We start from the raw sequence: 23,260 nt of genomic DNA, 5'->3' as shown, positions 1-23,260 counted from the left end.
CAATAGAAGAGAAAATAGAACAGAACAAAATAGAATAGAGTTGGAAGGGACCTTGGAGGTCTTCTAGTCCAACCCCTTGCTCAGGCAGGAGATTTCAGGAAAATGGTTGTCCAATATTTTCTTAAAGAGTCCAGTGTTAAAGTTAGGACTTAAAGAGTTAAGTTAAGACTTAAAGAGTCTTAACACGTCCAGTGTTGGAGCATTCACAACTTCTGGTGGCAAGTTGTTCCACTGATTAATTGTGCTAACTGTCAGGAAATTTCTCCTTAGTTCTCTAAGTTGCTTCTCTCCTTGATTAGTTTCCACTCATTGCTTCTTGTCCTGCTCTCAGGTGCTTTGGATTATGCTCAATGGCTTAAGCGCTTCAACAGCTCGTTCTCTTAACCAACTTTTGCCATTCATCAAATTCTTGGTTATTTTATCAGACTGAAGGGTACGGGATCTTGCAAACGGAAGAAACATGCAGGGAAACCAAAGAAGCTTGTGGGACAAAAAAAAAAAAAGTTCAATCAGATCTTCCAACTTACGCGCAGAAGCAAAGCACACACGCGAGTGAAGTAAGCAAGCGTGATCTCGTTGCAAACCGGTAGTAAAGGTAAGTAGAACCCACCCCTGCTGCAGCCCATTACCGGGCCGTGGCCTATTGGCCACCATGCTGTGAGAATGGCTGGCCAGTGCGCGCCTGTGTGCACACACACACCATTTGCGTTACCATCACTGTGCATATCGTGTGGGCGCTAGCAGCTCCATTTGCGTGCGCGCACGCACACATGACGACACCTGCTCCTCCCCCTCAGGGCCGCCAAGCTAGAAAGGTTGGGGAACTCTACTCTAATCATAATGCAGTTAAATTTTGGATTACCACATTGAATGAATCGAATGCAATTCAATCCACATCAGTGAGTGATCAAGGACGGCAGTCATTTGCATTTTTGACATCTGTACTTTTGTCTAAAAACCATGTATTTGTGTGCTTTTATTTGGTTTGGTTTACGCTGTTGATATAAAATGCAAATGGAGGTGCATATAAACTGGTTTGTCCCTTGCAAATACAGCCCATCCGTGCTCTCCATTACAGCAGGCATCTCCTTTGGCGCTGGCACCTCCTAATGAGGTGTCTCATCAAAGCAGCTGCCACTTTTCAGGTTATAGGGAAAGAGGAGCTACTTTAATGCCAGGCAGAGAGGAGTTGTGCTCAGGGGAAGCCCTTCCTCCAAGTACACAATCTATATGTCACACACATATGGCCTCTCATTAATGGTGGATGTATTGAACAGGAGCGCCATCTGGTGGGGGGTCGCTGTTAAGGCCACTACTACACTGCCTATGGATAGTACAGTAAGCGTTGAATCGGGGTGCTTTATGGATGGTTCGGACCGGTTCGCAAGAACCGGTAGTAAAACCGTCGGGAGGCTCCGCCCACTGCCCCGGATGTTGTCATTGGTGATCTGTGCATGCGCGATCCCGTTGCGAAATGATAGTAAAAATAAGTAGAAGCCACCCCTGGTGCGAAGTATTTCAGGCGCAAACCCACAGCGGCAATGCCGTTGCATCTATGACAGGAAATGGATCTAGGACTCAAAAGAGGATTGACACACACACATACACACACACAAAACCCCCCAATAATTTCATTTTTGTTCTGGCTCCTGAACGGATGCCAAAATGGCTGGCTGTAATTTGCCAAGATTTTCATTAAGCGATGTAGCAAAAAAAAAAAAACAATCGGCTATCAGAACGTTTTAGGAATGTGGAATCAATTCTTTTAGTCCCTCCTCTTCTCTCTTTGATCTTCAGGAGAGTGCAAAGTTGCACCTGGAGCAACAATGGGAAACTGCTGTCTGTCTCGTTCTCTTCAAGACCCCGGGTGACAGGTTCAGTATCACAGCCCACATCCCTTAACCAATGTGGACTAGGACCATGATGGCAAACCGATGGCACATGTGCCAGAGGTGGCACACAGGGCCCACTCTGCTGGCACGTGCGCCGTCGCCCCAGATCAGATCTCCGTGGTGTTTCTTTCGTGAGCTTCTGTTTCCCTGCAAACGACAAAACAGAAGCTCACGAAAAAGATCTTACCTCCTGCCGTGCTGCCAGTGTTGGGATGCCCCACCTCCTGCCAGCCAACTGGTCTTCGGGTCTCTGCTGCTCCACACATGTCTGTGCATGTGCTGTTGAGACCTAGGCTTCCTGAATCATTAAAACTCATCATTTCGGACGAGTAGTCCCAAAAACCTCTTTTATTGCAACAGCTGTGAATTACGTTCATTCCCAGCTGAGTCCCAATTAGTTGCAAAAAGTCCTTCAGGAGAAGTCCTTCAGGATAGTCACCAACCTTTATCTCTCTTGACACTCTGCCAAAGACCTACTTGGCAAAGCCACACGGAGTCCAGAATCAAACAGAGATGCCGACTGGGAACAGAATTAACAATGTTGCTTTCCTGCAAAGGGCCCATGTGCCTTTGCTCCTCTTTTAAGCCTTATGGGAGGAGCCAATCATCTCCAGGCCTTACTCCCGAGTCGTCCCTTTAGTTTTAAGTGATCTTGCCTTCTGGCAGCTCTGCGCATGCGCACACTAGGAACAGGCTTCTCCTGTTCCTCTGCCTCTCTGATGTCTGATTCTGGAGTCTGCGCATAACTCCCCAATGGCCCTGGCCCCATTTCTGCCTCCGACGCAGAACCCTCGGCTGAGTCTTCCCCAGACTCCAGGAATGGCCCATGTTCCTCCCCAGCCTCCTCACTGTCCGACTCCGCTGCCAGCTCCGCAGGCTGCTGGCAGACCACAACATGTGCGTGCATGTCTGTGCATGTGCGTGCATGCGCACATCTGTGCATACACACATCCGCACATGTGTGCGCACACCTTTCAGTTTGGGCATGTGCATGCACAGTTTGGGCACTCAATGTCTAAAATGTTCTCCATTACTGGACTAGGACATATTACATGATTCTATTTCTTATTTGCCCAAGCCATTCTTTAATATAATCTGGCTAAAATATCCTAATGTCTACACATACAGACCCCGGGGGGCGGGGGGGCGGAAAGAATCACAAAAGGCAAGAGGTGGCCGTGGCAAGTGACTGAAATGCCATCTCTTCAATCAAGTTGCTACGGCTGCCATCTTGTCTTTTTTTTTTTTTTTTCTTCACCTCTCTGCAGACACCGGTGCCATTTTTATGTCACCATAAAATGAAATAATGCACTTTTTGGATTACAAACATGTCTATTTATCCATAAGCTTATTTAATACTGTCTTCAGAGGCTAAACAGAAATATTGCTCATTGCATTTTTTTTTTTTGGTTATGTAAAAACAGTCAGGATTTTTAGGCACTATATGAAATGTAATTGTGGACATATGACATTAGCAGTCTGTTCAAGTGGTATGTTGTAAACATATTTTCAGACAAGCGACCAGATTTCATTATTCCCTAAGAAGTAACAGATTTAAAACACACACAGACACAAAAATAAAACAATTGAGTTCTTGCAACAGGAATCCAGAATAATATATTTTAAAGAATTGGTGGCTTAATATACACAAGTTTCTGATTACACGTTCAGAGCAATACAATTTTTTAAAAAGTATTTAAAATGTGGCTGACATATAACGATGTGTTGGAATACCATATTTTTTGAAGGAACTTTAATAACAAGATACCCTGTTTATACCTTTAGATTCCCCACAAAGTTATCTTGCAACCATTACTGCAATTATTCCTCTCTTATGGGATGTCATGGTAGTATTACTTTAGAAAGATCCATCTTTCTAAATGAGAAGCCAGCCTTTTGAGATAGGCCAGTTTCAGAATTGGAGAAATTCCCCAATTATTAGCGGGAGGCAGAGGGGAGAAAAGATTAAACCTCAGGTCTACCCAGTCCAAGGATCACAGCTTCTATGAAAAAAAAGAGGAGGCAAAAATGCAAACATGATCTCTAGAAAGATACCTGATAAATTCACTTACTTGAGTGTGTAAAAGACTTCGCAATAGACCTGAAATTATGTCACCATCATATTTTTCTACACTAGCTTTACCCCATGTCCCTTTCAAAGTAGCAGAATGAGGCATAATGAAGACCAGGGACCTTAAATTGACTTCTTCTCTTGAGTGTGTATGCCCTTTCATTAAGGCTACCATTTTGGGCATACAAAGATCCATACCACCACCAGATGGCAGCAATGATATACCAAAAAAATTAAATCTTTACTGCCATCTACAGCTTTTGCAGATCAGATACAGAAATGTTCGGTTTATATGTTTTGCTTTTAAGCTTAAAGACTCAGTCTTAATTAAAAAATAATAACCATGTTTTTTCTAAAAATTTAATACACACCCTATAAATCAATTATCTTTGGTCCAAAACAATAATGAGACTATATATTTGATTTTTAAAAAAAAAAAAAAGCAACCAAAAAGATTATCCAGCAGCATGCACACACATACCCATACAAAAAAAAGGAATTGATTTTAAAAAAAGATCCAAACATTAGAAGTAACAATATCAGCTATCACTGCTTTTAGCTAAAATATGTTTGCTTGGTAAAGATCACTGCACCGAATCCCTTAACCAGCAATTCAGTGCAAGCTCAGATCTGTCACATTTTGTTTATGTCTGCTACTTAAGATAATGTTGTTTCTCGTCAATCCTTTGTCCATTCCCCCAAGCCTGAGTTTGTGTCCCAAACTTAGGCACCAATCCAGCTGAATGACTTAGGGTCAGTCACTCTCTCTCTCAGCCTGAGGAAAAATGCCATGATCAATACTTCCAAAACTATCACCAAGAAAACTTCAGGGTCTTGTCCAGGTAAGTCAACACTGACTTGAAGGCACACAGGTATACATCAGGGGTGGGTTCTAAAATTTTTTACTACTGGTTCTGTGGGCGTGGTTTATTTTGTGGGCGTGGTTTGATGGTCATGTGACAATTCTTTAGGATTTAGCAGAGGTACTGGTCTACTAGGTTTTTAACTGCTTGCAGAGCTGTACCGGTCTACCCATTTGTTCTTGGAGGCACTGGTCTACCACCACACTGCCTTTTAACACTGATCAGCTGTAGGGCGGCCCTTTGAAGCCCCGTGGCAAGAGTTTAAACAGTTTTTTTCCTTCTAGCCGATCAGCTGGGACTCTGGAGGCAGCGAATAGATTGGGGGCAGGGCCAAATAAAAGGTAAGAATAGCGCAGGGGGACCCAGCTCCCGAACAAAGAGAACCGGTTCGATGATGTCACATCATCACCGCTACCAGCTCAGCCGAACCGGGCTGAACCGGGAGGAACCCACCACTGGTATACATGTATAAATAATACTTCACTATCTGTATATGCCATGTATATGGTGAATGGGACTGTAAAATACCAAGCGAATTCATGAATAAATTTGTTAAAACTGTAGGTGCTGCTACAAAAACCTTTGTTTTTCTACAAAAAAAATGAAACAGTGTATGGAGCATTTGGGTTCGTTCCAGTGGTGGGATCCTTCCAGTTTATTATTGGTTTGGTGATCGTGCGCTTGGCGCGCACCCACACCAAGCTGCCCGCGCAGTTCAACAAAAAATCACCTTCCGCGTTAGTGCTAGGGAATTAAAACAGCTGAAGCACAGCAATCTGCTCTGCCATGTTAATCAGCTGTGAAGATAAAGGTAAGTAAAGCGCAGGGGCAGGCGGGCGGGCCCAATTGATCATCGGAGCGAACCAGTTTTGCACCAAGCTGATCGTCGGAGTTACCGGTTCGCTCGAACCGGTCTGAACCAGTAGAATCCCACCCCTGGTTCCTTCTGATTATACAGATTTAAGGGCACATTAGTTCTGGCATTAAGTGAAGCCAGAGAGTCAATTCCTTAAAGAGAAGAAAATGGATGTTCCAGTAGGTAACCCTGTAAAACATTCTCTTAATGAAAATGTGTTTCATATTTCTTATAGGTTTAAAAATGAAGATGGTGTTTTATTTAGACGGTCATGAACAATGAAAAAAAATTACTCACTGTTATTGTGAAACTGAGTACATGTCTACTGCTGAAATAAAACTTCTAATTCTTACATCAGCAGTTATATAATTATGTAAAAACCACAATGTTACTATCATATTTCCATGAAAATATAGCTATATACTTTTACTGGGCTTGATCTTAACAACAATAGGCATCTTTCATTCCGTTTATTACAGTTGGACTTCAAATGCCCTAAATAAGCACCATCTTGTGATTATACTTCAAAAGACACCCATACCATGCACTCTTAAAAACATCTACTCTGTATTAAGTCCCACAGAGTTTAATCAAAACTCAGATGCAAACAAATACATACGATATATGAATGCAGCCTCAACATATTGCAGTCCTCAAAATAAATCCTAAAAGTCTCAACGCAATATATTGAATGTTTGCATCCTATCCTATTTCTCCCTCCGAATTCCCGCAAAGGAAGTGATGTCACAAGCTATGTAAACAATCTTTAAAGATCAAGAAACCTTAAGATGCATATGCAATTTTAAAATCATGGTTGCATTCATTTTGTTTTTTAAAAAAGCAACGTTATAAAAACATACTAATCTTTGTCAGAGGCATTCAAAACAGTTGTTCACATTATTTTAAGTGTAGTTTGAGGTACTGCTGGAACAGGAGAAGGCACCGTAGAAGCAGATTGATCGAGATGTACAGAATCAAAAAAAACCCATATCCTATTGGAGAATCTACTTTCCTATTGGAGGAAAAAAATGTATATGGATATAGCATTATGTATAAATTCTCCTCTCACCCCCAAAGTAACTCTGCAGTACGTTATTTCAAATAAGAAATAGTAAAGTATCTATTTACAATCTTGTTTTCCCTTGTGTATTGATTGTTACTTTTGAGCAAGAAAGATGGGTTGGTCTATTAGTTAGCCAAAGGTTAAGTATTTTTCGGAGTATAAGATGCACTTCCCTCCCCCTAAAAGGGGGTGAAAATTTGGGTACATTTTATACACTGAATGTAGCCCTGCCCATCCACTGGTCCCCACCATTTGGTCTCTGCCTCCCAGCAATTTACCTCCTTGCTACAAGCAGCAAGAAGAAAAAGCTCCTTTCTGCTTCAGCACAGCCTAATTAGCATAAGTTGATTGGCTCGGCCTCCCGACTCTCAGCTGTTTTGCTCTCAGCTGTTTTGCGCGGGCCTCTGCTGCTTGCTGCAAAGAGGTAAATTGCTGGAGCAGATTTTTTTTTTCTTGTGCTAATCAAGCTATGCTGAAAACGAAAATACGTAAAGCAAGCTGTTTGCTGTTGGCTGCAACGAGGCAAAATTGCTGGGAGGCAGAGGTACCGTATTTTCCGGCGTATAAGACGACTGGGTGTATAAGACGACCCCCAACTTTTCCTGTTAAAATATAGGGTTTGGGCTATACTCGCCATATAAGACTGCCCCTCTTCCAATGCACACCAAATAAAAATTAAAAAACATCAACTGGCTCACCTACAATGTAAAAGCAGCTGTGCTAGACCCAAAATGGCCCCTGTAACAAGCAGGAACCTCACACAGCCACAAAAAGCCCCCCAAAAAAACTTTCACACTCTAAACACACACAACACAACACAACTGGCTCACCCACAATGTAAAAGCAGCTGTGCTAGACCCAAAATGGCCCCTGCAACAAGCAGGAACCTCACACAGCCACAGAAAGTCCAAAAAACCAACTTTCACACTTTACACATACAAAATTCCACATACAGCTTTGTGAGATTTTGTGTGTTTGTGTAGTTGGAGTGAAACACTACAGAAACACACTAAATCTCAGAAAGCTGCACAAATATTGTTTTATTTTATTTTATTTTTATTTTTATATGAAAGCTAAATTTAAAACTTCCTAAACTTTAAATGGCTAGGTCTAAAAAAGAACAACTAAAGAAACCCCAATTGACTATTTTTTTTAAAGCTCCCAAAGGGGAAAAAAACTTACCCAATAGAACAGGGGTCTCCAACCTTGGCAACTTTAAGGCTTGTAGACTTCAACTCCCAGAATTCCTCAGCCAGCTTTGCTTTGCTGGCTGAGGAATTCTGGGAGTTGAAGTCCACAACTAACTCCTTGCTTGATTGCAGGCAGGGAGTTGCTTGCTTGCCTGAATAGATTCAGGCAAGCAAAGCAAGGCAAGCGTTGCGACTAGCAGCTGAGGTAAGCAAGCTGGAAGGGGAAAACTTTTTCCCTTTTACATGGCTCTGGCCATCCCAGCTGAGTTGCAGGGAACTCAGCTGGGATGGGATCGACCGTCAGAACTGGGACCATCAGAGCCATGGTTCTGGCGATCCCAGCTGAGTTGCAGGGAACTCAGCTGGGATCGTCAGAGCTGGGATCCTCAGAGTAAAAGGTAAAAAACTTTTTTCCTTTTACGTGGTTTCTGGCGATCCCAGCTGAGTTGCAGGGAACTCAGCTGGGATTGTCAGAGCTGGGATCGCCAGAGCCATTTAAAGCTCGTCAGAGCCTTTCGGGCTGGTCTGCCTGGTTACAGGAGAACGACACCCGGCGTATAAGACGACCCCCGACTTTTGAGAAGATTTTCATGTGTTAAAAAGTCGTCTTATACGCCGGAAAATACGGTAGATTTCTTTTTCTTCTTTTCCTCACCAAAAAAGGTAGGTGCGTCTTATAGTCCGAAAAATACGGTACCTGGAATTGGCTTTCTCTAGCATGTTGATGTAATTTATAGTATAGTGAGTACCTATACGCAGCATAGAATTATCTGCATTTATTAATAATTTTTCTTAGTTCTGAATAGATCCCTCATTTGCTGTTTTATTTCCCTAAAGATACTGTAACCCTTAAAAAAGGACCATGAATGCTAATAACTGCAGCAAATATTAAGAGATATGGGAATGCCTGGATATAAAATGACATAAGGAATTCTATACACCCTATCCTTAACATCATTAAGGGAAACTATTTATGTTAAAACAGTGCAACCAAAGAGCATTGGTTTTAAAGAAGGGAAAAAAAAAAACCAGCCTGGAAAATTATATATTATCTCTTTACTTGATTATCATTTTATAGTAAATTAAATTTGAATTTAAATCCACGACGGCCTACATTCTGAAAAGGCCCACTTACTTGGGCTTCCGTTCCTTAATGGGGAAGGGCTCCGGCTTCGAATTGTCTAAAACACACACAAAAAAAAGATATTTTGATTCATCTCCTTTCCTTTTACTCTAGAAAAAACAAATCTGCATTGAACACACGCCATCAGATTAGATGGAATGAAAAATTGTACTGTTTTATAATGATAATCTCAGTGTGCCTACATTGCCACAACTGGAATACTTCTTAGTGCATGAAGCACTAAGACCAGGGGTGAAATGCTACCGGTTCAGACCGGTTCGGCTGAAGCGGTAGCGATGGCGACAGGTGGTTCAGTGAACCGGTAGCGATGGCAGTATGAAGCTCTGCCCACCCGCCTGATCCACTTCTGAACCAGTAGGGAAGGTAAGTAGGTTTCACCCCTGACTAAGACTACTTTTAAGGCCTATATATTTGATCACTGAAGGCATTCATTCTCCAAAGTAAATTAGATCGGTTAGAATGTTGTGTATTGCTCTACTGCCATTTAACAATCATATAGTTGAACTTCCCAGAATTCTCCACCTACCATGCTGGCTGGAGAATTCTGGGAGTTGAAGTCCACATATCTTCAAGCTGCCAAAGTTGAGAAACGCTGATTTAGATGTTGGCATTCCGCCTCCAATAGCCCTACCAGACAACTGTGTTAAAGAGCAGTCCACCAGTCCTTGAGCCAGGAGAATAATGTGCTGGCATGAGCCTCACGTCCTAAGTGGGCCCACATCTTCATCACACCACTTTGGTGGCCCCACAGCTGGATGAGACAATTTATTGTAGCTCCCCATTAAGAAGCTTCCTATACCTTTTCCAGCTGCTCCTGGACCAAGGAAGCTGCAACTCTCTTGCATAAACCATTGAACCCAGAAGAAAACATAATCATTTTGCACTTAGAATTGAACAATCCATCGTCTTCCAATAAGCCCCTCTGCATTGCCTGTTTTTAGTAAGAAGAGTGGACCTTTCGTCACCTACAACTTTTGAAGAAGGGATGATGGTTTCGAAGTAGGTGAGGTTGGACTGGGGCAAACTTGGGTGATGTTTCTTTGATCTCTTAGAAGGAGAAATTTGAGAGTAAGGCTTGGGTTACTATTTTCAATCTTTGGGGGCCTTGTTCCAAAGATTAGAGTTTACTGCTAGGTGGAGAGACAAAGCATTTCTATGAGGCCACCAAAGATTGTAAAAATGATCGTTGAAGGGCCACACATGGCCTGCTTTGAGTTATAAGGTTGCCAAAATCTGCGACAGTTGAGCTATAAACGAGCATTGGAGATTAGTGGACTTCTATAAATCCCTAACAACTCATCCTCATGTTAACCATTTTTCTATGCAATGTCCTCATGACATTGCCTTTCCCCAGGGGTGGGCTTCAGATCCTTTGGCAACGGATTCGCTGCCCTGTTGCTGGATGGTGTGGCCATGGTGGGCGTGGCCTAATCGGCCGCCTGCATCACGGCGGGGGAGTGTTTTTTGCCCTCCCCAGGCTCCAGAGGATTTCCTTGAGCCTCCGGGAGGGCGAAAACTGCTTTCCCAGGGGTCTGGAGGCCCTCCGGAGGCCGGAAACAGGCCTGTTTCCGAACATCTGGGATCTCCGGTAGGTTTAGGATTAGCCAGCCAGGGATGGCATTTGGGGGTTTGCCAAACCCCGGCGATCCTTGGCTAGAGGATCACCCAAACCCTGCCGAACCCCCAGGAGCCCACCCCTGCCTTTCCCTTATCCCAAACCATAGTGGAGGTACCTTAAAGTGGTCTTCAGGTATTCCCCTTCCTCCCTTATTTGTTTTCCTTACCATCAAATTGTGTTCGCACACCTCAGATTTAGGGTTAGGGACCACAAATGGGGGTTGGGTTTTTCACCTGTTTTACAAGCAGAATTCCACCCATGCAGACAACTATGGGACTGAGGAAGTGTAATAATTCTGCACACATAATCTTGAGTGTTTTGAACCACACCATTTCCTTATCTCCCAGTCCCATATTTTGAGTAGTCTTGTTCTTGTTTAATAATAATAATAATAATAATAATAATAATAATAATAATAATAATAATAATAATAATAATAATGTTGCCTTCAGTGCATACTCCTGGGAATGCATCTTATTTTGAACTACTATGTTGATCAGTTTATGTTACTTTACCAAATTCCGAGAGTAGCCTGTACTACAAGGCAGAGGGCTAACACTACGACTGCGACTGTGGCTTCTGTTCCTGCTTCTGGAAGACCACTGAAATAAAATACAAACCATGAAATAAATCTCAGTTAAGCAGGGATCCTATTAATGAGTAGACTTTGCAGAAGGCCAAGGTATGAGACTATTGTGGAAGAAAGGACTTATTCTTGTTTTACTATACTGCAGGACTTGGCAAATCTTGTCCATTTCAGAAGGGTCCACAAAGTGGGATTGAAGCAATCAAGATTGCGGCTTTGACTGTGAAATCAAAGCTCCACCTATTTTTATGTACTGTCTTGACTTCTTTTGTTCCTACTCTTTGGACACCCCAACTTCCAGATGTCCCCACCCAGGTTGGCCATTGCTAACACTTCTGGGAATTGAACCCAGATCTGGAACCAGTAAAGGTTGGGAAATACTGCTCTCCCACATTCTAGTCTCCAATTCCAATCGTAGCATTCAAATGAGCTGGAATTTCTCTCTAGCAAAATACTTTAAAATTTCAGCCTTCCATTTGACGCGCAGCTGAAATTCTAAATCTTATCGCTTCTGTAATCCAACTGACAAATTGTGCTTCACCAAGGCTGGCTGAATAACTCACAATTTACTGGATTTGTACATCATACCAAAGCAAATTTATAAACCCAAATATCTGAGTTTCAGATATTTTGGCTCAACATATTGAGCTAAAACCGAAGGAACTGTGTTACAGCTTAGCATAGTGCCTGAATCCAGTATATATTATATTTTTCCAAACTGACACCCTCCAAATATCCATATTCGGGATTCCCAGCTCATGTGGAATTCTGGGATTTGAAGTCTCTGTATGTCGACTTGAGTGTTTTGTGAGAGTGGCTTATGTGGGATTAGAAATTAGTTGATACCTTCAGATGAAGGATCACTTAATTTTATAAATAGGCCATTTTATTTTAATCAGCCATTGTTAACTCAGTTAATATTCATTTGTCTTTTGGTTCTGGGCTAGTTTTTCTTGGTGTGCACTTTTCTGAAGGTACTTATCAGTGGTGAAATCCAAATTTTTTTTACTACCGATTCTATGGGAGTGGCTTGGTGGGTGTGGCAGGGGAAGGATACTGCAAAATCTCCATTTCCTCCCCACTCCAGGGGAAGGATACTGCAAAATCCCCATTCTCCCCCCCCATTCCTGGGGGAAGGATACTACAAAATCTCCATTCCCACCCCACTCTGGGGCCAGCCAGAGGGGTATTTGCCAGTTCTCCGAACTACTCAAAATTTCCGCTACGGGTTCTCCAGAACCTGCTGGATTTCACCCCTGGGAACCTATCAGTGTTATATAAATGTGCAAGTACAGGTAGTCCTCAACTTACGACCACAATTGATCCGAAAATTTCTGTTGTTAAGTGAAACATTTGTTAAGTGAATTTTGTCCCATTTTACGACCTTTTTTGCCTCAGATGTTAAGTGAATGAGTCCAGTTGATAAGTTAGTAACCTGGTTGTTAAGCGAACCTGGCTTCCCCATGGACTTTGCTCGCCAGAAGGTTGCAAAAGATGATTACACGACCTTGGGAGACAGCAACGGTCATAAGTATGAACCAGCTGCCAAGCGTTTGAATTTTGGTCACGTGATCATGGGGGATGCTGGAAAAGTCATAACTGTGAAAAACGGTCATATTTTTCAGTGCCATTGTAACTTTGAACGGTCACTAAAACGAACTGTGGTAACTCGAGGTCTACCTGTACATAGACACCTTAAGCAGAGAGGTGAAAGTAGACTGAAAAGGAGGAATGTTGAGCATTGCTGGGACTTCTGTATGAGTTGTAATCCTTTTCGGTCTAACGCTTCCTTTTGTGGATGGGTAGATTGTTTTAAATCTCAGAGTGTTTTCCTTTGGAGCAAATAGGGCTGAACAATAAATTAAGTTCAGTATCATAAATGTGACCTTTTTTGATTGTCCCTTTCAGACCCTCCTATGTTAATACCATCTGTGGCATGTGACACCCAATGGAGAGCTCTCAGCCTCTATGAGTCTGTAGAGATTCTCCGTCATCCAGGTCATGGATTTCCCAAAGTTGTTTTTTTTTTCCTCAGGGGGCAACTGGACTTTCTTGGGGGTTTTTTGGAAGACGTTTCGCTTCTCATCCAAGAAGCTTCTTCAGCTCTGATAGGATAGTGAATCAATCCTTCCGTTCCCCACTATTGTTGTGGTCCGCCAGCAGCCTGCGGAGATGGCAGCGGAGTCGGACAGCGATGAGGCTGAGGAAGAACATGGGCCAGTCCTGGAGGCTGGGGAAGGCCGGGATGAGGGCTCTGTGTCAGAGGCAGAGGTGGGGCCAGGGCCATTGGGGAGTGAGGTGCGGACTTCGGAGCCTCCAGAGGCTGACAGTAGAGAGGCAGAGGAACAGGAGGAGCCTGTTTCTAGTGCACGTATGAGAAGAGCTGCCAGAAGGCAGGAGCAGATAAAGCAGAGAGGACGACTAGGGAGTAAGGCCAAGAGATGATTGGCCCCCCCATAAGGCTTAAAAGACCAGCAACGACTCTTGGCCTCTTTGCCGGAAAACAACATTGAGAGAATTGCTTCTTGTTTCACTGCATTCATTTCTTGTCGGTGTCTTCTGCTTCTGAACTTTTGCCAAGAAAAGCCTTTGGCAGTTTGCCTAATTATACCAAGGTCGGTGATAAATTGTGGAATGGTGTTTTGAAGAATTTGCTTTAATTTAGTTTGGACTACGCTGAGAATGAGTTAATTCTCAGCTGTTCTAATAAAGTCTGTTTGTTTTCGAACTGTTTGTATTTAATACTAACTACTTGGGCCTGGGTCACAACAACTATCAGCAGTGGGTTTCAAATCCTGGCGCTACCAGTTCACTATTGGTAGTGCGCGGGCGCGTGGGCTCACTTTGCAAGCGCATGGTGCTTCTGCGCATGCGCAGAGCGTTTTGATGACATCTGGGCAGGTAGGCAGAGCCTCCCACCGCCGCTGCTACCAGTTCGCCCCCCACCACTGCCCACTATCCTGCCAGAGCTGAAGAAGCTTCTTGGATGAGAAGCGAAACATCTTCCAAAGGAAAAAAACAAGGAAGTCCAGTTGCCTCCTGAGGAAAAAAAATGCACCTTTGGGAGTCTCAGCCTCTACGTTTAAACATTTTAAAAGCCTACCAGAGCACCTCTTTTAGTTACGGCCTCTCCCTTCACAATCACTGAGTCCTCTTCCAGGAGAGCTGGCCAGACATGATAAGCCACCAGTGGAGCTGTGAAATCAGAATCATAGCTGCGACGGTACCTAATCGGACACAAAAGAAATTCAGTTACAGCTGAGGTTGCAGGTAGGAGCTTCCCTTATGTTATCACCTGTCCATCTCGTGTTTCCCCAGGGCACTCGGAACAATTCTCATATTTACTCTGGCATGAGGACTAAGGGAAAAGTGTCAGATGATGCTTGCAATAAAATGTCAAGTGTCTCCTTGTAGGCAAGCACGGAGGGCATAAAGCAGAGGTCTTCAAACTTGGCAGCTTTAAGACTTGTGGAGTTGAAGTCCACAAGTCTTAAAGCTGCCAAGTTTGAGGACCCCTGGCATAAAGAATGGCTTGACAGACAGGGGGAAAGAGCTGCTAACAAGATAGTGATCAGATAAGGGGAACTTAAGCCTGAGCCAAAGCAGTAACTTGAGAAACATCTCAGACAGGTTCACATGAAAACTCTTGTTCCTACAGCCATCGCAATAAAAGTAATCCTGACCTATATTTTATTAGTCTGGTCTATCTTGTAAAAAAGCATAGAAAATAGCATGCCAAAATTCTACGTTCTTGGTGTTATGACGTTCCCTAAATAACATGCAAATGGGACGCGGTGGCTCAGTGGCTAAGAAGCTGAGGTTGTTGATCAGAAAGGTCGGCAGTTTAGCGGTTCGAATCCCTAGTGCCGCGTAATGGGGTGAGCTCCCATTACTTGTCCCAGCTTCTGCCAACCTAGCAGTTCGAAAGCATGTAAAAAATGCAAGTAGAAAAATAGGGACCCCCTTTGGTGGGAAGGTAACAGTGTTCAATGCACCTTTGGCGTTTAGTCATGCCGGCCACATGACCACGGAGACGTCTTTGGACAGCGCTGGCTCTTCGGCTTTGAAACGGAGATGAGCACCACCCCCTAGAGTTGGGAACGACTAGCACATATGTGTGAGGGGAACCTTTACCTTTATTAAATAACATGCAGAAGTAACAGAATAACAGAGATGGAAGAGACCTTGTAGGTATTCTACTTGAACCCCTGCTCAAGCAGGAAACCCTATATTCTTTCAGACAAAGGGATGTCCAGTATCTTCTTAAAAACCTCCAGTGATGGTGCACCCACAACTTCTGAAAGCAAACCGTTTCACTGGTTAATTGTTCTCACTGTCAGGAAATTTATCCTTAGTTCTAGGTTGCTTCTCTCCTTGATTAGTTTCAATCCATTGTTTCTTGTCCTGCCTTCTAGTACTTTAGTAAATAGGATGACCACTCCCTCTTCTTTGTGGCAGCCCCTCAAATATTGGAAGACCGCTATCATGTCACCCCTGGTCCTTCTTTTCACTAGACTAGACATACCCAATTCCTGCAACCGTTCTTCGTATGTTTTCGCCTCCAGTCTCTAATCACCTTTGTTGTTCTTTTTTGCACTCTTTCCAGAGTCTCAACATCTTTATTAAATTGTGGCAACCAAAACTGGATGCAATATTCCGAGTGTGGTCTTAACAAACATTTAAAGTAGTAGTATCACTTCTCGTGACCTTGATTCTATCCCTCTGTTAATGCAGCCTAGGATTGCATTGGCTTTTTTGGCAGCTGCAACACACGGCTGGCTCATCGTTAAGTGATTGTCCACTAGGACTCCAAGATCTCTCTCACAATTACTGGGATTGAGCCAGTATTCTATTCCTGTACATTTGATTTCTCTTGCCTAAGTGTAAAATCTTACTTTTCTCACCATTGAATTTCATTTTGTTAGACAGAGCCCCGTGTTCAAGTCTGTCAAGATCCTTCTGAATCTTGAGCAGAGTGGACAAAAATCAATGATTTTTTTAAAAAAAAATCAAAAAAATCAGATTTTTTTGATTTAAATCAGATTTTTTTGATTTTTATCGAATTTATTGTAATAAAAAACTTTTGGGGTAAAAATCTATCGTAAGATAGTTTTCTATTTAAGATACATAAATAATTTAGTTTATTCAGCATGAAATGGAGCTTAGTTATGTAGCAGGAGGCTGTATATTCTGCAACACTGGGACTATCGGTGAGTCAACAGTGGGTCAAAGGAGTAGCAGAGATGACAGTTGCTCTTTAAAAATTATGATTTAAATCGAGTTGATTCAAATCAAGCCTTTTTACTAGTGATTTAAATCATGATTTAAATCATGATTTAAATCAACTCGATTTAAATCAAATCCACCCTGATCTTGACCCTATCTTCTGAGGTATTAGCTATTCCTGCCTGCTTAGTATCATCTGTAAATTTGATGAGTTCCCCTTCTGTTCCCTCATCTAAATCGTTTATGAAGATGTGGCCTAAAACGGAGCCTTGGGGCACCCCATTGTTTACTTCCTCCATGTAGGCAGAGGTGGGATTCAGTCGGTTCAGGCGAAGCGGATGCTAGTATTAATCTGGTTCGCCAAACCGGTAGTTGCAAGGACTGGCTGACCCCGCCCACCGGGCCCCACCCAGGAGTCTCCACACAGCCCATTTTGGATGGCAAGTAAGTGCAGGGCCCACGTGGAGGCTCTGGTAGGGTGAAAAACAGGCCTACTGGAAGTACTGGAAGTCTAGAAACGGGCCCATTTCTGGCCTCCAGAGGGCCTCCGGAGCTCGTGGGAGGCCTTTTTTCAACCTCCTGGGTGCTCAAGGAAAACCTCCGGAGCCTGGGGAGGGCGAAAACGCTCCCCCCACCACCACGGTGCTGGAAGCTGACTAGGCCACGCCCCCATGGCCACGCTCATCCAGCAACCGGGCAGAGAACCGATTGCTAAAATTTTTCAATCCCACCCCTGCATGTAGGTGCAGTTCCATTAAGGGCTACACGTTGAGTGTGGTTTTTAATTTATCGCGTCTCCATTCAGGGAGGTGAATGTGCCTCTGCATCTTTTGGGGGGTTGTTTTTTTTTATTAGGAATGCAGAACATGCCTGATTTGTTTCCCTTACTTGTATTCGCTGAACAGCTCTCCATCTGTACCAAAAGAAACATCCAGAGGAGGATCCAGAGTCTGCATGGAAAAAGCTATCCGGCATAACTCTCGTATCAAACTACCGATCATGATGAAGTCAACTCCTGGAAGAGAAATCTTAGGACTGATGTTCAGTGCACGGATGACTTCCTGAAAGCATATAAAAATATGCGTGGTTATTTCCTACAGAAAAGTAATTACGCCCCCCCCCAAAAAGCAACAAATGCAGATAGGCCATTTGAAACTGGAACACAAAATGACGGAATGACCAGGTTAAGATCAAGTGGCTTCCTAATTATTTTTTTTTCCAAATTCACATCATCAACATACTGGCATCCATCAGAAACTATGTTGTAATACTTTTCATTGAACTTAACTAAATGAATGAAGTGGTTACTATGTGCTATTTCACTAAAAAAAATTATTTTAAGGGTTGACTTAAAGATTTTTTCTGCTGCCGCAGTTATTCAGTTGGAGAGACAATGGAGTCAGACATAATTAGGAATCGAGATGTTTTCAGAGATATCTGAAGGCTCAAGATGGCAGCCATGAAACCAGAACTGAAGCCCTGCCCCCTTTCTAATGCATCCTAAGTAAAGGGGTAAAGATTCAATCACTTGGTTATGGCTGCTATCTTGCCTTTTTGACACCCCGTCTTCCAAACACTCCTAGATCAGGGGTGAAATTCAGCAGGTTCTAACAGGTTCTGGAGAACCGGTAGCGGAAATTTTGAGCAGTTTGGAGAACCGGCAAATACCACCTCTGGCTGGCTCCAGAGTGGGGTGGGAATGGAGATATTGTAATATCCTTCCCCCAGGAGTGGGGAGGGAATGGGGATTTTGCAGTATCCTTCCCCTGCCATGCCCACCAAGCCACACCATGCCCACCAAGCCACGCCCACAGAACTGGTAGTAATGCTGCCAGAGCTGCCAGAAGACAAGAACAACTAAGAAAGCAGGGTCGACTCAGGAGTAAAGCCACACCTTGGAGGTGATTGGCCCCTCCCATAGGAAACAAAAGAGGAGCGAACGGGGAGGGGGCTTTTGCAGGAAACAATTCGTTCAGTCGGTCTTTGCCGAAGTGGAAAGTTCTGGAAACTAAGTTATCTGGCAGCCTACCCAGCGAGATAAGGCGTGTTAATAAATATGCCTCTGAAAGACTGTTTGCAAAGCCGTGCTGACTGTGAATGTACGTAATTCACAGTCGTGTAAATAAAAGGGGTTTTTACCGGGACTAAGACTCTGCTTCTTGCTACTCAAGGAAGCGTAGGTCAGAACAGAAATCCATCAGTTTGGGAGATATACCAACAGTATGCTGATGATATCCAGTGACATAGTTCCAACCCAGACTACCATTCAGATGCTTCACCAAAATCCATAGTTTCTAATTAGAAATCAGCAGGTGGAGGCCATGGCTGGGAAACACTTCATCAGCCTTGTCTGCTACACCACTTGTGGCTCTTCTTGGGGGAAAAAATATCCTGACAACAATGACTCATGCTCTCAACAGTAAGGTTGTACTACTGTAAAATGGTCTGTATGGAATTGTCCTCGTAGATTGCTTTGAAGATGCAGTTTATGAAAGCAGCAGTGTTTTATTGAGCAATATAACTTTGTCCCAGACTTACACTGACGCTGGACTGAACATCATACAGATCTTCCTGACGAATGATATAGTCCATCACCATATCTTCAAGGGGTTCAGGCCCTGAGTAACTGAGAGAGAGTGTCTTTCTAACGCGCATTTTGAACTGTCTGAAGGCCTTCTTTGCTGCGTAGAAGGACTCCTGCAAAGGAGAGAAGAGCAATTAAATTTAGATGCCCAAGCAATACAGATAATCGAATCTCGTGATAAAATAGCTTACCCAGTTGTTAATCTATGCTATTTTAAACTCTGTTATACTGATGCAATGCTTTAAAAATTCTGATTAATAATATAAAAAATATATACAAAAACGTATTTGTATCTACAGAATGATGCAAATAGGATTAGTGGTTGCAAAACACCACGTATAGATGGTATCAGGAGTGAAATGCTCCCGGATCGGACTGGATCGCCTGGTCCAGTAGTGATCTTGGCCGGTGGTTCGGCGATCCGGTAGCGATGGCGGAGCAAAGCTCCGCCCACCTGCCTGTGTGTCATTACTTCCTGGTATTAACCAGAAAGTAAAGTGTTTTTTACCCTCTGTGAATGCACAGTTTTTGTGCATGCGCAGGTCTGTGCACGCATGTAATGCACGCAGCGTATGTGCTTCCGAACTGGTAAGGAAGGTAAGTAGATTTCACCCCTAGATGGTATGTTTATGGAGAAAAAATAAGGACAGTCTTTATTTTTTACAATTAATGATCCATATTAAAGTTAACTAAATTAAAATAATCTAATTAATAAAAGGTAAACACAATGTATATTCTTGTTTTTTTTTTCAAAATCTTGTAAAGATAAAGTATCTATGCTGCAAACATTTGGACAAACATTAGATGGCAGTAAAGATACAGAAAATGTTCTTTCCTGCCAGCTAATGGCCATCTTGATGTTTGCAACCCAAATACTACAGTAGTGGCCAAAATTGTGGAAACCTTTTGGGAAAAGTGTATTTTTGAGGGTTGATGGCTAATAACGCCACTTTTTTTTTTTTTTTTTTTTTTTTTGGAGTTTCAAGATAATCCTATTCCACTGCTGGAATGGCCTGGGAATAGCCCAGACCTTAACCTAATTGAAAATCTATGGAGCCTTGTTAGTCAGAAGCCACCCAGCAATAAAACCCAGTTAATAGAAGCAATCCTTCAATCTTGGTTTCACATTATAACAGCTGCAGAACTAAAAGGCTTGGTTCACTCCATGGGAAGACATTGTAAGGCTACATGCTAAAGGTTACCCAACTATTAACTGACATGGTGATAATTTTTGTACATCTCGTTTTTCCTATGGTGATAATTATTGTATATCTCGTTTTTTCTACGCATTTCACTTTTCTCCTTTATACTGTACCTGCTATTCTAATAGCAAATCCTTCATAAAAGTTATTGCCTTACATTCTTGATTAAATTATCTTTCCATTGATATATAATTTTATGGTACTACTCCCCCCAAAAAAGGTGATGTTATTAGCTAGTTTTATAAAATACACTTTTCCCAAAACGTTTCCACAATTTTGACCACTACTGTATATGGTATGCCAACTGAGGTGGTGTATAATTTGTAATGATATATTCAAGGATGCATACTAGCTATTGCTGGCCTAGTGGTTAGAATGCAGTATTGCAGGCTAATTCTGATGACTGCCAGGAGTTCTATCTGGACCGCTCAGGGTTGAGTGAGCTTTCCATCCTTCCGAGGTGGGTAAAATGAAGATCCAGATTGTTAGGGGTGATATTCTGACTGTAAACTGCTCAGAGGGGGCTGTAAAGCAGTGTGAAGCGGTATATAAGTCTTAGTGCTAAGTGCTATTCTTTTTACCGGTAGTAGCCAATGCCAGCTATTTGCTTGTTTCAGAGATTTCAGGCAGCTGCTAATGACTTCTGGGTTAACTAATCAGAGAAACAAACCATGGATCTTCTTTAAAGGGCATAAAAAATACAAGTTCATAAAATAAATTCTAAGCAAGCCAGCAGTGGCCACTTATAAATTATCTGGTGGAGGCTTCATGTCAGGGGTGGGTTCTAAATTTTTTTACTACCGGTTCTGTGGGCATGGCTTGATGGTCATGTGACAATTCTTTAGGATTTAGCAGAGGTACTGGTCTACCAGGCTTTTAACTGCTTGCAGAGCTGTACTGGTCTACTCATTCGTTTTTGGAGGCACCGGTCTACCACCAGACTGCCTTTTAACACTGATCAGCTGTAGGGCGGCCCTTTGAAGCCCCGTGGCAAGAGTTTAAACAGTTTTTTTCCTTCTAGCCGATCAGCTGGGACTCAGGAGGCAGCAATAGATTGGGGGTGGATCAAATAAAAGGTAAGAATAACGCAGGGGGGGTGGGGGGGCGGGAGGGACCAGCTCCTGAACAAAGAGAACCGGTTCAGTGACATCATATCGTCACCGCTATCGGCTCGGCTGAACCGGGCCGAACCGGGAGGAACCCACCACTGCTTTTTTTTTTTTAATTTAATTTATATGCCGCCCTTCTCCGGAGACTCAGGGCAGCTTACAATGCGCTAAGCAATAGCCTTCATTCTTCTGTATATTTATACAAAGTCAGCTTATTGCCCCCACAACTGGGTCCTCAATTTACCTACCTTAGAAAGGATGGAAGGCTGAGTCAACCTTGAGCCTTGGCGAGATTCGAACCTGCAGTAATTGCAGGCATCTGGTCTTAATAACCAGCTTAATAACAGGGTGCCTTAGACCACTGTACTACCAAGGCTCTTATTATGGCTCTTATGCTTCATGTGCAATTGAACTAGTTCTTCATAAAACATCTCCAATAAGCATATTGTTGAGCCAACATCAACATTTCAGATTTCCATTATGAAATCTGGAACTCCAGGAGTTCCAACACTGAAGCTTCTAACCCAGAGATGGGTTCTACTTACCTTTACTACCGGTTTGCAGCAGGAGCTCTCTCTCTCTCTCTCGCTTCTCTCTTGCGCATGTGCGCGCTTCTGCACATGCGCAGAAACTTCTGCACATGCGCAGGTCAACCATGATGACATTGTGGTGGGTGGGCGGAGCCTCCCGCTGGTTTTACTACTGGTTCTATAGAACCGGACCGAACTGGGAGCAACCCATCACTGTTCTAATCAGTTTATGATCCATTTGCACTTATCAAAGTAATGAGTATGAATGGCATTAAAAAAAATACTTGCGTGTCATACCACAACAGCGGTATAGATTATTCTCTGGACCGTTTCCAGATCATCTGTGTAGCTCCTCAAGAGAGTTTGAGCGTTTAGGCGTTCCTGAGAGTAAATGTCATTGAATCGTTCCACAAGGCGAGTGTGGCGCAAAGCATGAGTAAGTCTCCCTCGGCTGGGCGAAAAATTTCGTGCTGGAGGTGGACTAGGCGATCTACTTCGGGTAAGTCTCGGAGAAGAAGATCGATTCCGTGCAAGTCTGAAACAGATTTGCCGAAGGGCAAAATTTTTACTGCTACAAACCCTTTGCTCCAAGTACAGATAGTCCTCGACTTACAACAGTTCATTTAGTGACCATTCAAAGTTACAACGGCATTGAAAAATGTGACTTATGTGACCTTCTGACAAGCAAAGTCAATGGGGAAACCAGATTCACTTCACAACCAAATTACTAACATATCAACTGCAGTGATTCACTTCACAAGCATGGCAAGAAAAGTCATAAAATGGAGCAAAATTCACTTAACAATATAAATTTTGGGCTCAATTGTGGTCATAGGTTGAGGATTACCTCTAGTTAAAAAAAATAAATTTCGGAATATAATATTATTGTTTCTATTGGTCTTACTAAAACACCAGCCATTTTTATCATTATTGCTTATAAAGTTACGTTAATGATCCAATTTTTTTTAATCATAGTGAGATACTTTACTGCTTTTGATTCTAGTACACTTTGATGCATCAAATTAGTTTCTTGAATATTCCCAAATTCAAGAAATGTTTAATGATGTTTTTTTTTTAAAAAAATATGTTTCAGTAGATACGATTCTTTCTCTTTGGGGGAAGATGTTCCATCTTGAACTGACAGGCAAGAGTAACTGAATTGCAAATCTATGGATATGGCCTCCTTCCCCAGATCAAGGAAATATAATAATCCCCAGTATCGCTCTCCATGGTAATACGGGTCGTGTATAAATTTAATAAATAAATAAATTATTGTAATGAGCTTTTCAGACCGTGGGAAACTGGATAGAGATAGGAAAAATATTC

The 23,260-nt window shown here is 42.7% G+C and overlaps 1 protein-coding gene across 13 annotated transcripts in view; it reads right to left on the bottom strand.

Annotated features, from left to right (window-relative positions):
• Nucleotides 1-3,483: 3,483 nt before the first annotated feature.
• SPATA18 (spermatogenesis associated 18) overlaps nt 3,484-23,260 on the bottom strand; it is a 44,353-nt gene continuing 24,576 nt past the window's right edge. For 6 of the 13 annotated variants that reach the window (XM_087875317.1, XM_087875310.1, XM_087875311.1 and 3 more), the window contains 6 exons: nt 22,232-22,469; nt 19,048-19,206; nt 17,398-17,570; nt 14,387-14,510; nt 11,213-11,299; nt 8,980-9,116 (listed from right to left, as the gene is read on the bottom strand). In XM_087875317.1, the coding sequence (XP_087731443.1) occupies nt 9,030-9,116; nt 11,213-11,299; nt 14,387-14,510; nt 17,398-17,570; nt 19,048-19,206; nt 22,232-22,469 (868 nt within the window). In that variant the 3' untranslated portion in view covers nt 8,980-9,029. Of the gene's footprint in view, nt 6,695-8,979; nt 9,117-11,212; nt 11,300-14,386; nt 14,511-17,397; nt 17,571-19,047; nt 19,207-22,231; nt 22,470-23,260 lie in introns of those variants that run through there. The other 7 variants (XM_087875308.1, XM_087875313.1, XM_087875315.1 and 4 more) reach the window with 3 other exon arrangements.

Source organism: Pantherophis guttatus, chromosome 8 (assembly GCF_059756535.1).
Source record: "Pantherophis guttatus breed Tessera chromosome 8, ASM5975653v1, whole genome shotgun sequence".
NCBI classification, from domain to species: Eukaryota; Metazoa; Chordata; class Lepidosauria; order Squamata; family Colubridae; genus Pantherophis; species Pantherophis guttatus.
Note: the sequence above shows the minus strand (reverse complement) of the source record. Positions and strands in the feature narration are given on the sequence as shown.